Here is a 16,238-nt window from a genome sequence, read left to right as displayed (position 1 = left end):
AGTTTCACTTGCTAATTACACAACAGGGCTATGCATATTTGATGCAATCTCCAGTAACTGGCATCCTGAGAACCCCAGTTTTCATTCTATTTCTCCCCTTTTCTTTTTAAAAAAGCAAGTTTCTAATCTTTAATGCCACTGAAGAAAGCATGAAACTCTGTGAATCAAAGCTTGGCGAATCTGTATTAATTTTGCTGACTAGCGCTGAGGAGTTGCTGACTTGCAGACCTCTGCATTAACTAAGCTGCTTCTGGCGAACCAGAGCAGTGCACGGAAACGCCGTTTACCTTCCCGCCAGAGCAGTACCTATTTATCTACTTGCACTTTGACGTGCTTTCGAATTGCTAGGTTGGCAGGAGCAGGGACAGAACAACAGGAGCTCACCCTGTCATGGGGATTCAAACCGCCGACCTTCTGATCGGCAAGTCCTAGGCTCTGTGGTTTAACCCTACCAGCGTTCCCTAGAGAGACTACCTTACACTGCATTTAAAACCAGAATTGCATTTGTGTAGAAACTGTTTCTCAGGTGGCTAGTCCTAGTCTTTATAACCCTGGACCTTCTTCCAGAAGGCAGAAGCTGAAAGAGATCATTTCCAGGGTGCGCACTATCCTGCGCTATCTCTGCAGCTTTCTTATGGCACCTGGAAACGTAGATTTGATCCAAGGTGGGAAGAGTGCACCCAATTATTCTCTCTTTTTAAAAAAATAATATTTATTAAGGTTTTAAGTTTACAAAAAGGCAAAAGAAAAAACACCAAATTAAACAATGACAAAACTACACATCACAATAAAAAAACAGAAAAATAGAAACAAAAAAAAAAATTGAGCCTTCCCATAACTTATCTTTCATTTGCTTGTTTCCCTGACCTCCTCACACCTCCCTTTTTTGTATTCTAAGTCAATTATCCATTTCAGCAAATCCTTTCCCTCTCTTCAAAAATTTTATCCTGAAAATTTATCTTGATCTTAATATAAGTTTACTTTCCCTCTTCTCACCAATTAACAGTCTATTTTTCTTAAATCTTTGATACATTTTTGCTAAAGTCACATAGATTCATTCCAACATCATTCTAACATTCATTAATTTTACAATGTTTCTGCAAATAGTCTTTAAATTTCTTCCAATCTTCCTCCACCGACTCTTCTCCCTGGTCTCGGATTCTGCCAGTCATTTCCGCCAGTTCCATATAGTCTATCACCTTCATCTGCCTGCACCCAATTATTCTCTCCGCAGTCTTTACAACGCTGGACAGCATTGTTTTTCCCCTGGCCCTGCAGCTCCCAAACCACACACACAGACCATAAGTTAATACACTCTCCACAGTACATTGGCAAAATGCCATCAACAGGTCCTTTGAGAAATTGTTTTCCCGGAGGATTCTCAGAAAATACAACCTATTTTGTGCTCTCTTCATCAGGTCTTTTCTCCCCAAGTTAGGTCATCTTTCAACTCCATTCCCAGAAATTGAAACACCGAGCCCTGTTCCCCTCTCAAACTCCCACTCTGCCCCCAGCCTGCTCATCACCTTCCTCAGCTCGGTTTGCTCAAAGGCAAGGCCTGATGCAGAGTGGTCGCTGCCTTCCCCCGACTCCTCCTTGGCATCCTGCCATCAAGGTGCAGCGTGGGGTGCCCCTTCCAGTCGCGGCCTACGCTTCTGCAACACAGTGCACTGCATGCAGCTCATGCTGGAAACTTTGAGGGTGCTCGCCCCCCAAAAGATCAAAAACTTGCCACCTCCAATCATCCAGATTTTCACTTCTAGTTTAGGGTTTCATTTTCTTTCTTTTTAAAAAAATTGTTATTCATTTTTCTTTTCCATTCATTACACACATCTCAAATTCTTTCCTCCCCCCAAATTTTGTTTATTCATTTCCCTTTTTCATTCATTACATACACCTCAAATCCCCCCCATTTTTTTTATTCATTTTATAACACAAACAGAAAAACAAACAATACAAACAGATTTTTGTCTTATCCTTATTTTTTCTAAACATTGTTAGCTGGGCTTCCCCAAGTCCCCCCTATCTGATTTTAATTTTACCTCATCTTTAGCAGTTTACATATATCATAATTTCTAAACATTTTTTTTTATCACACTTACTTTAACCATAAAAATCTTCACATTTTATCACTTACAAATAATTCTATTTTAAAATACACTATCTTCTACTTCTAACCCTACAGCCTAAATCCACTTCCAAAGCTATTCTAAGATTTAAATATTAACATATTTTTTTCAAATATTCCTTAAACTTCTTCCAATCTTCTTCCACCGTCTTTTCTCTCTGGTCTCAGAGTCTCCCGGTCAGTTCGGCAAGTTCCATATAGTCCATACATCTCAAATTCTTAACATTTACTATATATTCCTCCCTACCTCCCCTCCAAGGCTTCCCCCAACTTCTGCTTCTAAACATTTTCTAATGCTAATAATGTGAATATTTATTTAAATCCTGCCATCAAGTCTATTGACTTTTGTTGTTTCTGCAAATATAATATGAATGGTTCCCAAGCTTTTTCAAAGTCTCTGTTGTCTTTTTCTCTCAGTCTACCTGTCATTTTTGCCAGTTCCACATGGTTCATCAACTTCCCTTGCCATTGATCTTTCATTTTCTTAATTTTGGGTTCAAGGAAACAGGGGTCGTCTTATACATGGGGGCGTCTTATACTTGGAAAAATACGGTATACTTTCCCCCCCAGCTTCTCATCAGGAGTTCAGACCACGTCATTGCATATTTGAACTTAGGATGAATATTATTTTGCCCGAAGCTTCATCTCATTACACTTCCTTGTGCTGAGCCTGACATGACATTCAGGCTGCCCACAAACGTCGAATATATTGGGCAACCTTCATCTGTGTCAATATCAAAGGCAATCAGCCTTTCGTCATTCCGCCGGAGTTCCTTCGATGATAAATGATGTGGTTGGATTTTCTCACAAGAGAGAGAACACCCCAGAGTACAACACCCAGATAAAACAATCATCACTTCCTTTCTTCCTCTCCGGTGGTGTGACTAGAGACTGGGGAACTGTGGGGGCATTCCATGGGCCCCAGACTGACGAATTACTGTCAATCACTTGCAATATAGGGAAGTCTAGGAATGGCGGGGAAGAATTATAAAGGCTCCAGGAGGGTTGATAAGATCATCGGATAGTGTCCAGCTGATGCCTTGGGAGCTCAAGACTCTCGTAAGTAACACTTCTTCAAGATTTGCATTCTAGGGTTTCAGGAGGGCTGGTGGCCCAACTGCCTGGGTAGCCCACTGGCTACTTGAGGTGGCAGGACTTCTGAAGGTTTGGTCAAGGGAAAGACTCCGCTATGGAGAAAGATTGCAGAGTTTGGGACCTTTTACAGAAAAGGAAGAGGAGACATGACAACAGTCTCTAAGATGATGCATAGCAGGCAGAAAGTAGACAGAGAAACATTCTTTTCCCTCTTTCACAACACTAGAACAGTCGTTTTCAACCAGTGTGCCGTGGCGCCCTGGGGTGCTTTGAAGGATGATCGGGGTGCCACGGGACCCTCTTTCCTTCCTTCGCTCCTCTTACGCCCTCTTGCATCTCTGCCTCCCAAAGGCTTCCAGGGCTGTTTGTTGCAACAGCCCCAGCTACAAGCTCCACAGGCGAATGGTGCCTCTGGGACTGGCCAGGGGCTGAGGTTGTATTGAGGTATGCAAGCAAGTGGGTAAGGGAGCCCAGTCTGCCAGCCCTTGCTGTTGGGAATAGTGCGACTCATGCAACACATTGGCGATTAATATACACAGAACAGTAATTATACATTCTTTACCAACCTTCGGAGAAAAATACAAAACATCAAACAAAGCCACAGAGACTTGCAAACTACCCAGCCTAAGATGAACTTATAATGTCTGGTTTCAATAGATTTTTCAAATGCTTAACTCAGTCTTTTAGATAAATTCATGAAGATACCAACAAAAGGTAAGTCAGGTGTTATTCACAATACCGAGAGATGCTAGTGGAGTTGTAAAGGTAAGGTAAAGGGACCCCTGACCATTAGGTCCATTCATGGCTGACTCTGGGGTTGCGGCGCTCATCTTGCTTTATTGTTCTTGCTCCAAATCAATCTTCATCTTCTCAGGTGGTCCCTCGTAATTTCATGGAATTAGTTGGCTATGTTGGTCAGGTGTGTCTGCTTGGCCTGCAGAGGGCATCGACTTTTAATTTTTTGCACAATGAGAAGAGTCTTGCTGGGTCGTTATAAAATTATAGAAAAGCTGTTTGCACATGAGCTCGGTGGTTGCACAATCCATACGCAGAGCCACACATGCTCAGATAGGAAGCCTTGTGAGGGGCACCGTTCAGTGGTAACTTTTGCTTTGCCAGTGTTATAAATGGATCCTCACCTGAGACTCTAGAGAGCAGTGTTACAGTGTATTCCCTGAATCATGCTTTTGCTATCAGGATGGTAGACTGCACCTGAGAAAGAAGCTCTCTTTTGGCGTCGAGAAGTAAGACAAGAGATTCTGTTGAATGACCTCAGGGAACAATTGCAGCACCTCTTGCTAAATCCTTTGATTTAGCTGCAAATCTTCCCACCCTCCCTTATCGTTTGTAACCATAAAGTTAAAGGAGAGAGCACCAGACTCCTTCTGGAAGTGCAAAGGCAAGAGATGATTACTTCTTCCTTTTCCCTCCACCCCCCATAAAAACCAGTCAAGAGCTTTCAATGGCCTGAGGCTCCCCTCTAGAAGTTACCCAGACATATTGCTTCAGCAGAATTATTGCCTCCTTCCTTTTATAATTAAGAGACATGATAGCAAGGCATTTTAGGGCAATCTTTATTTCGAGATACGACAGGCACCAGCTATCTGCACTTTCTGGAAACAATTCTGCCAAGAGGAATAGGTCTCTGCCCCGGGTGTCTGCTCAATATTGCTTTTAAATTTGCCTGCTATTATTTACTGTGTTGCTTTAAACCGTTCTTAGCTGGAATCAGTTTCAGAAATCCGTTCAACTTCCAAAACATTTGGAAACCAAAGCACAGCTTCTGCAGCCAGTCGGAAGCAGCGCCGGATGTCCGGCTCCCAAAAATCATTCGACAACCGGAACACATGCTTCTGGTTTCCGATCGTTCAGGAGCTGAAACATACGAGTTCCAAGGCGTTCAGCAACCAAAGTATGACTGTACTGCTTTATTGTAAAACAAGCAAGCAAACAAACCTCAAAGCAGTTTACCCAAAAAGGATAAAACAATAAAAATATCACTCTCCTGGGTAGTGTGTCTGGAGGTCCTGAGCCTGGCCTCACTGATGTTGTCCAAAGAAAAGTAGAGCAATATGTTTGGCACCAGTTTGGCTGCAGGAGTTGCTGGAAAGAGGCATACAAGGCGCCGTCCAATCAATTTAGGGACTCCACTCTGACCTTGTGTACGGTTTTCTCCTTGGCTGCTTTCCTCTGCCCTTCAGATAAACTGTTCCCAAGCTACTAAGTACAGTACTTTCTTTTTATACTACTACAGTGGTACCTCTGGTTAAGTACTTAATTCGTTCCGGAGGTCCATTCTTAACCTGAAACTGTTCTTAACCTGAAGCACCACTTTAGCTAATGGGGCCTCCCGCTGCCGCCGGAGCACGATTTCTGTTCTCATCCTGAAGCAAAGTTCTTAACCTGAAGCACTATTTCTGGGTTAGTGGAGTCTGTAACCTGAAGCATATGTAACCTGAAGCGTATGTAACCTGAGGTACCACTGTAGTGGCACCTTGATCTCTGCCTGGTAACAAATAATCATCTGGGGCAGACCTGTATAACCTGACAGGGTCTCACTCCCGTCAGCAATTGTGCTGCAGCATTCTGCATTGCAACGGCAGCTTCTGGGTGAAGCGTCACATGCAGGAAAACAATTTCAATCTGATGATACTGGGATAGAGGTTGTCCCTTAAAAGGCTTCCTGGAAATGGACAGTCTTCAACAGATGATAGAGGTGGCGCCTTATCTGGTCGGCGTCTACAGACCTCCTGATAAGACGGTATCTGCAGGGTGCCTTCTCCTGCAGAGCACAATGGCCAAAGGGCCATATAAGTAGCTGGTTCTTTTTGCAGTGGCATTAACAGGGCAGCAGTAGGAAGCCCCAGTGAGTAGTTGGACCATTGCCTTCTGCATCAAGGGCTGGAGCACCTTCCATCTAAGACACCCTCAGCTCCAACACATCAGCCAGCTGCTTTGCAGAAACACGGACAGGTACTCATTCTACCTCCTCTGGCTACAAGTCCATCAGCTGGCATAATTCTCTCCCCCCCCCTGTCTTCTCCTGTCTTCTGTTTTTGAGCCTGACCAGGCCCCTGTCATCTTGGGGTGACACAACCCCCTCTTTGCTGTGCAAACCCTTCTTCTCCTCCTTCTCCTTTCCTTGGCTGAGGCCACATTCACACCAAACATTTAAACCAGCCATGATGCCACTTCAAAGCACCGTGGCTTCCCCCAGAGAATTCTGGGATCTGTAGTTTGCTAAGGGTGCTGGGAGTTGTTGGGTGGCCTCAGTTCCCCTCAGAGAGAGACCGTTCCAGAGTTCCCTGGAAAGAGAGATTGGCTGTTAAACCACTCTGCAAAATACGTCTCTGCGAGGGCAACAGGCATGTGCTATCTCTGTTTTCAGTGAAGGTTTTCTGTATCCTTGCTTTTTGTTTTAATGTATTTTTCATCTTTGTTGGAAGCTGCCCAGAGTGGCTGGGGAAACCCAGCCAGATGGGCAGGGTACAGATAATAAATTATTATTATTATTTGTTGGTCTGCGTATTTTAGCCAGATTATATATTTATATAATTGAAATTGCACACTGCTTGGAGGATTGTTCTGTTTTCTTTTTCTTTTTGAGCAAGGGGTATATAAATTTTCTGATATAAATAAATAAGCAAGCAAGCATGTTGGCACAGATTCACAGAGATTTTGGGGATGCACTTTGCATATGGTCAGAGGTTCCCATATCACATTTCCAGGAAGGAACTGTAGCTCTGAAAACAAATCAAACAATTCTCTCTTTATGTCACTTTGCGAGGGTATATGCCCTGAAAGACAGAACAAAAAATAATAATATTGTGGTGCTGTTGTTACTTTAGAGGGGAAACTGGCTTGGAGTTTGAGAGGCTGAAGTAATGGAATTTGCCTTTAAAATAAATATCACACCAAGTGTTTCATATGCCTTCTAAAGGAGTGATTTGCTCACTCCTCTTTGGAGAAAATAAAATACATGGGTTTTTAAACAACTTCAGGGGAGGTAAATGTGCCGATTCTGCAAAACCTTTACCTCTGTGGGTGCAGCTTCTGGTGCTACTGGTTTGTCACTAGATTCAGGTGTGTGTGGGAAGCTGCAGTCTGACTTGCAGCACAAATGAATTTCTATATAGCTGGGTTTTTATAAAAGGCAAAAAAAGCTTCGCACAGCTCATACTTAAACTATGGAACTTTCTCCCCAAAGGGGCAAAAATGGCCACCCACCAAGATGGCTTTAGGAAGATTAGGGGAGAGGGCTATCGATGGCTATTTGCCATGAGGCTTTCCCTCACTTAGAGGCAGCAGTTTCTATTGTTACAAAAGGTGGGTGCCTCCCCCTTTCTCTGCCAAATGGCAGCAAGATCCGAGGGGGTTCCTGGCACTCACATGGGGTCTGTGTTCCTTTGGAGAATTGAGACACGGCGGAGACGGTCATAGCTTTAAGAAATGTGGTTTATTTACATCTTCAGTCTACGTGGAAGGAGGTCAGATCTTACAGCATGGTCATTTCAAGAGGGGTTTGCTCCACACTGCAGTGCAACACTTGAATCAAAAGCATGTTTCCCAGCCTGCCTTCAGCCAGCCTGCCCAAGATGGATGTCTCCGTTTTCTCTCCCCTCCTTTTTCCCAGAACACCTTGCTAAAGAAACTCTTTCCTGTAGCTTCAAACACATACCTTGGCAACATCTGTCTCCCCAGGCCAAAAGATTCCTCTCTGATGGCCCATCAACCCCTTTGTCATGTTAACAGATTTGCTCTTCATCAGGCCAGCCAGGCTGGTTTGCATCAGCCAGCCCTGAGATTCCTTCTCTGGCATGGCTCTGCAGATTGTAAGGTAAAGGTAAAGGTACCCCTGATCATTAGGTCCAGTCGTGACCGACTCTGGGGTTGCGAGGCTCATCTCGCTTTACTGGCCGAGGGAGCCGGCGTACAGCTTCCGGGTCATGTGGCCAGCATGACTAAGCCGCTTCTGGCATGGAAATGCTGTTTACCTTCCTGCTGGAGTGGTACCTATTGATCTACTTGCACTTTGATGTGCTTTTGAACTGCTAGGTTGACAGGAGCAGGGACTGAGCAATGGGAGCTCAGCCCGTTGTGGGGATTCGAACCGCCAACCTTCTGATTGGCAATTTGGGACCAATTTACCTGTGAGATCACCTTACCATAACTCTGAACTGCTTCAATATGTGGAATTGGCCCAGTTCTGTGTTTGTAAGAACTTGATATTCTGGCAGCTGTGCTTTGGAACTCCCTGCCTGTTGACCTCAATCAGGTGCCTTCACTGTACTCTTTTGCTGCCTGCTAAAAACATATTTGTTTAGGTAAGCCGGCCCAGACATGGAGAAAGAGGCTGAAAATAATACAGCGAGGATGCCTGCTTGAGATCAAGAGGCAGGGAGTTCCAGGTGCCGCCACACTAAATATCAAGTTCTTACAAATGTGGAATGGGTGTTTTGCAGCATCTACATTGGTGTCATCAAAAATATTCAGTACTTTGAGATAGTTCTTGTGCAGCTGTGCTCCTTTGCCAAATGCAAGGTGGTTCTTTTAAAAATGGAGATTCAGAAGCAATGCAAAACACAAGTGAGTGGGAAGAAGAAGATTTTATTTCAAAACAGCAAGCAATATATACATACCAAGCATGCACTTCTATCTGCCATTTGGAAGCCCTCAAGAAGCGGCAAAGTGACTCCACCTGGTAGCTTCAGTTTGCACAGCCCTGCGGCCTATCAGTCCATGCAGAAGCTTCTGAAAAACCATCCGATTTTATAGATAGCCACTCACTTTCCCACAATAATTTCCAACATCAAAGAAGCTTTCCAGAACTACTGTATCCTCCACAGGTGATTAAGGCGAGGGGGGAGCCTTCACCTCCTCCCAACTGATTAGGACATTAAAGACTGTTCTCACATCATCAAAGAACTTAACAAGAGCGAGGGAGGGGGAAGGAACAGAGGCAGGAAGGGCTCTGTGTTAGATCACTAACTCTCAGAAACATTTTTTCGTCTACCAGGTGCATTTCTCATACAGCATAGTTTTAAGTACCTTTCCCCCCTTTCTCCTCCAGGTAACGCAGATGACCTTCGCACGCACCTTGGGCCTACAGAGGATGCTCTGGCCGATTTCTATGGCTCTTTTGGCCTCTTGCGTGCAGACAGCAATGGGAGCGGATGGAGGCTTGAAGGTCCAAGTGACCCAGAAGGGGCTGAATTATGGTGCGTGACTTCAAGGCGATCTCCGCACTTGGCCTTGAGCAAAACGGGAGATTAAAAAGAGAGAGAGAGAGAGAGTCTCCCAGAAATGCTCAAATGAGAACTTGTTGGTGCAGAAAGTACTTTTAAGAATGTGATGTTTGCATTAAGGCAGTGGTTCCCAAAGGGGGGGTGGTGGTCCTACCCGCCTGGGGGGCAGGATTACCTAGGGAGACCCTCAGAGGCAAGGCGTGGGGCACCAGAGGTGCAAACGACAGACTTTTAAAAGCTGCTATCACTGGATCAAGTTCATCAATTCTGTCGAATTAATTAAACTAAATAGTTTTAATTGAATAAATGTGCAATTAATTGTTACTGCTTTGAAGTTTATTGCGCTATTATCTTCCTTAGTGGGCTATGCAAACCGCTATTCTGAAACAAAAATGTTTTTTCCTGGGTACGGCAGTGCTTTTTTAAAAAATCAAATGTTTAGGGGTACTCTCATTTTGACTCAAGAAAATCACTGTTTTATAGTTCAAGTTGGGGAAAATAAATACAGGAAATAGACAAAAGTACAACGATTCACAAAATGTTTAGGGGTGTGCGCATAGCTGCCAACTTTTCCTGCGAAGAATCCTATTCGGAATAAGGGAATTTCCCTTTAAAAAAGGGAAACGTTGACAGCTATGGGTATGTGACCCCCCCAGAAAAAAAGGCACTGGGGTTGGGTCACTGGGGATGAGGGGGGTGGCCTGAAAAAGTTTGGGAACCATTGGATTTTCCTGTGGGGCAAGGGGGTTGCTTGCTTGCATGTGTGTATGTATGGAAAGGATTTTGTGCAGTTATTTCTCAAAGGTATTCTTCACCTACCCACACCCCAGGGTTGTCAGTCCAGGAGAACCTCAGAACCTCAGATCTCAGCGCCCAAACCTGAGGGGGCGGGGTCAGGGATTCTTCTCAACACTGAGCACTGGAGACGGAGGTTAATTGGGAGAGAGGAGGAAGGCAGACCTCTCTGATTCTGCCCCTTTCCCCCTCTTTACAGCAAAGGAACTTGGAATCGAGATACTGAAGTCAGCGCTGAAGGACGAAACGTTCCACAACATAAATGGTTCTTACACTGTTCCGCTTGCTGGGGAAGTGCGGTATTCTGTTTCTGGGTAAGTGAGAGTGTGTGGTTCCCCACCTCCCCTCTTCTTGGCTCTGGACCTCCAGAGTGCCCCCAAATACAACCTTCGCCCCCAACTCCTCCTCCTCGTCTTCCCTATCAGAGCTGGATTTGGTTGGCCACTGGCAGCTCACAGGAAGACACAGCAAGAAATCCTGAGTTGGGTTGGCTGGAGGGGAACCCAAAGGACATCTAGACACACCCCCTGACCCCAGTGCCTTACTCCCATGGGGAAAGGCTGGGGTAAAGGATGTGCTTCACATGCAGAAGCTCCTGGGTTAAATCTCAGAGCACCTGTGGGGGAGGGAGGTGAAGGGAGTAATTGAAATTGTTAAAAATTGGTATAGGATTTAAGAGGTTTAAATTTCTATAAAGATTCTATAAGGAAAGCAGAAAGCAGCAAGAACTATCAAGTAAAGGTACCAGAGAGGAAATCAGTGTAAATGAAAACATGAGACTTATGGTTTTGTTCCATATGATTTTATTTCAGAGTTGTCTGTTTATTTTGGAGTTGTTTGTTGTAAAGTATGTATATTACGTGAATAAAATAATAAAGGATTTGAAAATTTAAAAAAAAAAAGGAAAAGGAAATGTTCAGCAGGAAAGTGACCCTTCTTCATGTCTCTCTGTTCAACTTTTTAGGATCCAGGTCACCGAATTCCAGGTGAACCAGGCAGGCGCTGAGTTTGCTGCTGGGACGGGTGTCAACCTTTCCGTCCAAGATGCCAAAGTCTTGATGAGCGGTAACTGGAAGTTGGCATCCTTTTTAGGGTAAGAACTGCCTGCTGTCAGGGAGCTGCTTTCGACTTCCAAGCAGCGGAGCTGGGAGGAGGGAGAGTTTTGGCCGCCTGCTGCCGCTGTTGGGGTTTCATCCACACTGTACATTCAGAACACATGGCTCCTCCCTGCAAACAATTCTGGGAACTGTAGTTTATGGGTTCTGGGAACTGTATTGTTGTTGTTTTTAAAATTAAAGTATTTTATTATTTACAATGCACATACAACCACACAATTGTTGTTGTTGTTGTTGTTTAGTCATTTTGTCGTGTCCGCCTCTTCGTGGCCCCCTGGACCAGAGCACATTAGGCATTCCTGTCTTCCACTGCCTCCCGCAGTTTGGTCATGCTGGTAGCTTTGAGAACGTGGTCCAACCATCTCGTCCTCTGTCGTCCCCTTCTCCTTGTCCCCTCCAACTTTCCCAACATCAGGGTCTTTTCCAGGGAGTCTTCTCTGCTCATGAGGTGGCCAAAGTCTTGGAGCCTCAGCTTCAGGATCTGTCCTTCCAGTGAGCCCTCAGGGCTGATTTCCTTCAGAATGGAGAGGTTTGATCTTCTTGCAGTCCATGGGACTCTCAAGAGTCTCCTCCAACATCATACAATTAAAAGGTAAAGGTAAAGGTACCCCTGCCCGTACGGGCCAGTCGTGTCCGACTCTAGGGTTGTGCACCCATCTCACTTAAGAGGCCGGGGGCCAGCACTGTCTGGAGACACTTCCGGGTCACGTGGCCAGCGTGACGAAGCTGCTCTGGCGAGCCAGCACCAGCGCCGCACACGGAAACGCCGTTTACCTTCCCGCTATAAAGCGGTACCTATTTATCTACTTGCACTTAAGGGTGCTTTTGAACTGCTAGGTTGGCAGGAGCTGGGACCGAAAGACGGGAGCTCACCCCGCCGCGGGGATTCGAACCGCCGACCATGTGATCGGGAACTCACCCCGCTGCGGGGATTCGAACCGCCAACCATGCGATTGGCAAGCCCTAGGCACTGAGGTTTTACCCACAGCGCCACCCGCGTCCCTTACAATTACACCAACTCAAATACCGACAATACAAAAATGCAAACACTTATGTGACTTCCCTCCACCAGTGTTCGTCATTTTTTAATATTCTTATTTAGATTGTAATTTGTAACTCTCAGTATTATTTCTTAGTTCTGGGAACTGTAGCTCTGTGAGGTGCAAACTCCATTTCCCAGGATTCTTTAGGGGGAAGCTGTGTGCTTTTGTGTGTTTGCAGCTATCCTGGCTGAAAAAGCATTCAGTTGCTGGTCCAGTCAACATCTCTACCTGGAAATGGAAGGGGCGGCCATCTTTTCCTTCACATCAGGACGCACATCACATCCCTCTTGCAGGCTTTCTGGTTGGGCATTGTGCTCCATCTACCTGGGGAACAGAGCCAGCCCAGACACCCTTTCAGTTTCTCCATCCCATCTTCAAGAGGCTGTACACCATCACTGGTCTCCTTGCCTCATTCCGATGCAATGACTGCATCTTTCCCCTACAGAGATGACAGTGGCACTGTTGACATCAGCATCGACCGGCTCACCATCTCTACTGTCATGGGAGTGGACAGAGGCGATGAAGGACGGCTTCAGGTGTGGTATGAAAGCTGCCGTTCTGCCATGGGGGACTTCAGGTTGAAATTCTACGGGGGAACCAGGTACCTCTAATTCCTTATTTTCCTAGACACTGAAAGGCAAAGGGCTACAGCTCAGTGAGAGAGCACCTCCTTTGCTTGTAGAAGGTCCTGGTTCAGTCTCCAGCATCTTCAAATAGGGGTGGGATAGACACCCTAGAGAGCCATGACTGAGCTAATGGACCATTTTTTTAAGAAGAGCTTGTAACTTGAGTGAGTTAGATTGAAATGATCACTTACAGTTTCTGGAGTTCAAAGGCTTTATTCATGCAGAAGCAGATTTATCTTGGTAGGAACTATTTACAGGATCGGTAGAGATGAAAAGAGAGAAAATGGATCAGCTTTTAGGGGTGGAGTTAGCTTAAAAAGAGAGGCTATAAACAAGTGCTGGCTATATTGCTAAACAAACAGTACCCTCATGTGGTTTAAAGTAACACATTGCCGCTGTTGGAATAGCTTAGCCAGTAGTAGAGCATGAGGCTCATAAACCAAAATCTAATCTCTCTTCCCTACCCAAAGCTTGGGCGATGTCCCACAGAGAAGGGGCACCTCTCTTGCTTAAAGCACTGCAAAGCCCCTCCTCTAGGTTGGAAGAACAGCAGTGTTAGATTAGCCATCATACTGACATTTGCTGCTTCTTTCTCCCACAGCTGGCTGTACAACATTGCAGCGTCTGCTCTCAGGGACATGCTGAAGTCAGAAGTCAATCAACAAGTATGATTTTTGAACTTCTTAGTTGAAGGACAAAAGCTGGACCTTATTACTGCTGCCCGTCTCCATTGCCCTGCCCTGCTCTGCGTGTGAAGCCCTGGTACATTAAATCAGAGACAGGGAAACTGTAGCCCTGTGCAGGCAGTTGGACTACAATGCCCATCATCCCTGAGCACTGGCCATGCTGGCTGCAGGGGCTGATGGGAGTTGGAGTCCCTCAACATCTGGGAGAGCCACAGGATCCTTTGCCCCCAGCATTAAATGCATATGTTTGTGGTGGAGCAATCACCTAGTCCCAGAGCGGAATAGTAATATAATAAAAATTTATTATTTATACCCCGCCCATCTGACTGGGTTTCCCCAGCCACTCTGGGCAGCTTCCAATCGAATATTAAAAACACAATAAAACATCAAACATTTAAAACTTCCCTAAACAGGGCTGCCTTCAGATGTCTTCTAAAGGTCATACGGTTGTTTATGTCCTTGACATCTGAAGGGAAGATGTTCCACAGGGCAGGTGCCACTACCGAGAAGGCCCTCTGCCTGGTTCCCTGTAACCTCATTTCTTGCAGTGAGGGAACCGCCAGAAGGCCCTCAGAGCTGGACCTCAGTGTCCGGGCTGAACGATGGGGGCGGAGACGCTCCTTCAGGTATACAGGACCAAGGCCGTTTAGGGCTTTCAAGGTCAGCACCAACACTTTGAATTGTGCTCGGAAACATACTGGGAGCCAATGCAGATCTTTCAGGACCGGTGTTATGTGGTCCTGGTGGCCGCTTCCAGTCACCAGTCTGGCTGCCGCATTCTGGATTAATTGTAGTTTCCAGTCACCTTCAAAGGTAGTCCCACGTAGAGAGCATTGCAGTAGTCCAAGCAGGAAATGATGATGATGATGATTTATTATTTATACCCCACCCATCTGGCTGGGTTTCCCCAGCCACTCTGGGCTGCTTCCACCAGAATACTAAAATACAGTAGTCTATTAAACATTAAAAGCTTCCCTAAACAGGGCTGCCTTCAGATGTCTTCTAAAACTAGAGCATGCACAACTCTGGCCAGACCGTCTGCAGTAGAGCATCTGTTCTTCGTGCAGAAGGCTACAGGTTCAATCCCTGGTGCATCCCCGGGTAGGGATGGGGGAGATCCCGAACTGTTTGAAATTATGGAGAGCTGCTGCCAGTTAGTGTAGGCCGTATTCATCTGGATACACCAATAGTCAGACTCACTTCCTACCTTCCTAAGTGTCCCCCCTTTCAGGTGGTTCCAGCTTCCCCTCTCCCTTTGTGATGGGAAGAGAACTCCAGGTGACATTCACTGTCCATCCCTCTGAATGTTATGGGCTTTCTCCCCTTCCAGCTCTGTTCAGAGGTCAAGAAAGGAATCGACAAGATTGCAGAAATCCTGAAAACCATGAATGGTAAGAACCTTGTATGCCTGGAGCTACCAGGTCAAAATCACCCTTCTGGGAATAATTTCTGGCACACTGGTCTGCACCTTGCTAAACATTGGCTTTCTCCGTGTCCTTTTCCAGTCTCGGCCCAGTTGGACCCCATTGCAGGGATAGACTACTCCTTGGTGGAAAAGCCCGTGATTGATGTGGATCGATGCAATGTGGACCTGAAGGTAATGATAACCTTGCAGGGATGGAGGCAGCAGGGATCCAGCAGATCATTTCAGATTGTCTGTAGATCTGCGAAGCCTTTTTTCAAACCTTTCCATCCCAGCCTTCTGGTGAAGCCTGGTCCCAAAGTAGGTAGAGCTTTGTAGCACTGTGAGATTGAATAGCTGCTTCTGTGCGGCCTTCCCAAGGTGGAATGGGAAACAATTCCCAGAGCGGTTGTCCAAAACAAGAGAGACTGGCGAGGTGGTTTGATGGAGATGGATTGAGAATTCAATGGGTAAATTTAAATTTTAGCCTCCTGTGTGTGAGAAATACGAGAGTAAACAGGCCGTGGAGCCCTTTTAGCAGAGTAAAAACACTTGCACACTTTTGCAGCCTACTGGAAGCTAGGAATTAGGCAGTTACACCTTTTATCACTGTTTGCTTGTGATCTGCTGCCCTTTCCCTTCTTTATCCCCGCTGCTAAGAATAAACCACACATTTTAGTAAAAGAGAAAAGATTTACTTACATTTCAACGCAGGCAGCAAATACTTCTAAGTAGTATTTGTCAGTTTGCATCTCCATGCGCTGCTCTGGTTCGTCAGAAGTGGCTTAGTCATGCTGGGCACATGACCTGGAAGCTGTACACCGGCTCCCACGGCCAATAAAGTGAGATGAGCGCCGCAACCCCAGAGTCAGCCGCAACTGGATCTAATGGTCAGGGGTCCCTTTACCTTTATGTCACATGTCCACCACATGTAGAAGAAACTGCCTTCTTTCACTTGCAACAGGTTTCATACCTGGGATGTGCCTACAAATTCTTCCTTCTTTCTGAGTGTTAACGGAAAATCCGAGGGCTCCCTTGGACAAAAACAAAGACACCAACTAGGATAACGTGGAGCAAAACAGCAGCCTGTAGGCTTGGCCTTT

General features: G+C 45.7%; 1 protein-coding gene across 3 annotated transcripts in view; it reads left to right on the top strand.

The window, feature by feature from the left end:
• The window catches only part of LOC308588105 (bactericidal permeability-increasing protein-like), a 46,084-nt gene that overhangs the window by 12,591 nt on the left and 17,255 nt on the right, over positions 1-16,238 (top strand). Inside the window, exons 1-8 of one of the 3 annotated variants that reach the window (XM_081196386.1) lie at positions 2,934-3,187; positions 9,294-9,441; positions 10,463-10,577; positions 11,228-11,356; positions 12,867-13,022; positions 13,649-13,712; positions 15,064-15,124; positions 15,239-15,330. In XM_081196386.1, the coding sequence (XP_081052512.1) occupies positions 3,164-3,187; positions 9,294-9,441; positions 10,463-10,577; positions 11,228-11,356; positions 12,867-13,022; positions 13,649-13,712; positions 15,064-15,124; positions 15,239-15,330 (789 nt within the window). In that variant the 5' untranslated portion in view covers positions 2,934-3,163. Of the gene's footprint in view, positions 1-2,933; positions 3,188-8,985; positions 9,070-9,293; positions 9,442-10,462; positions 10,578-11,227; positions 11,357-12,866; positions 13,023-13,648; positions 13,713-15,063; positions 15,125-15,238; positions 15,331-16,238 lie in introns of those variants that run through there. The other 2 variants (XM_081196388.1, XM_081196387.1) reach the window with 2 other exon arrangements.

Source organism: Podarcis bocagei (genome assembly GCF_964188305.1).
Source record: "Podarcis bocagei genome assembly, chromosome: 5".
Taxonomy (NCBI): domain Eukaryota; kingdom Metazoa; phylum Chordata; class Lepidosauria; order Squamata; family Lacertidae; genus Podarcis; species Podarcis bocagei.
This window is presented reverse-complemented; position numbering and strand designations above follow the sequence as displayed.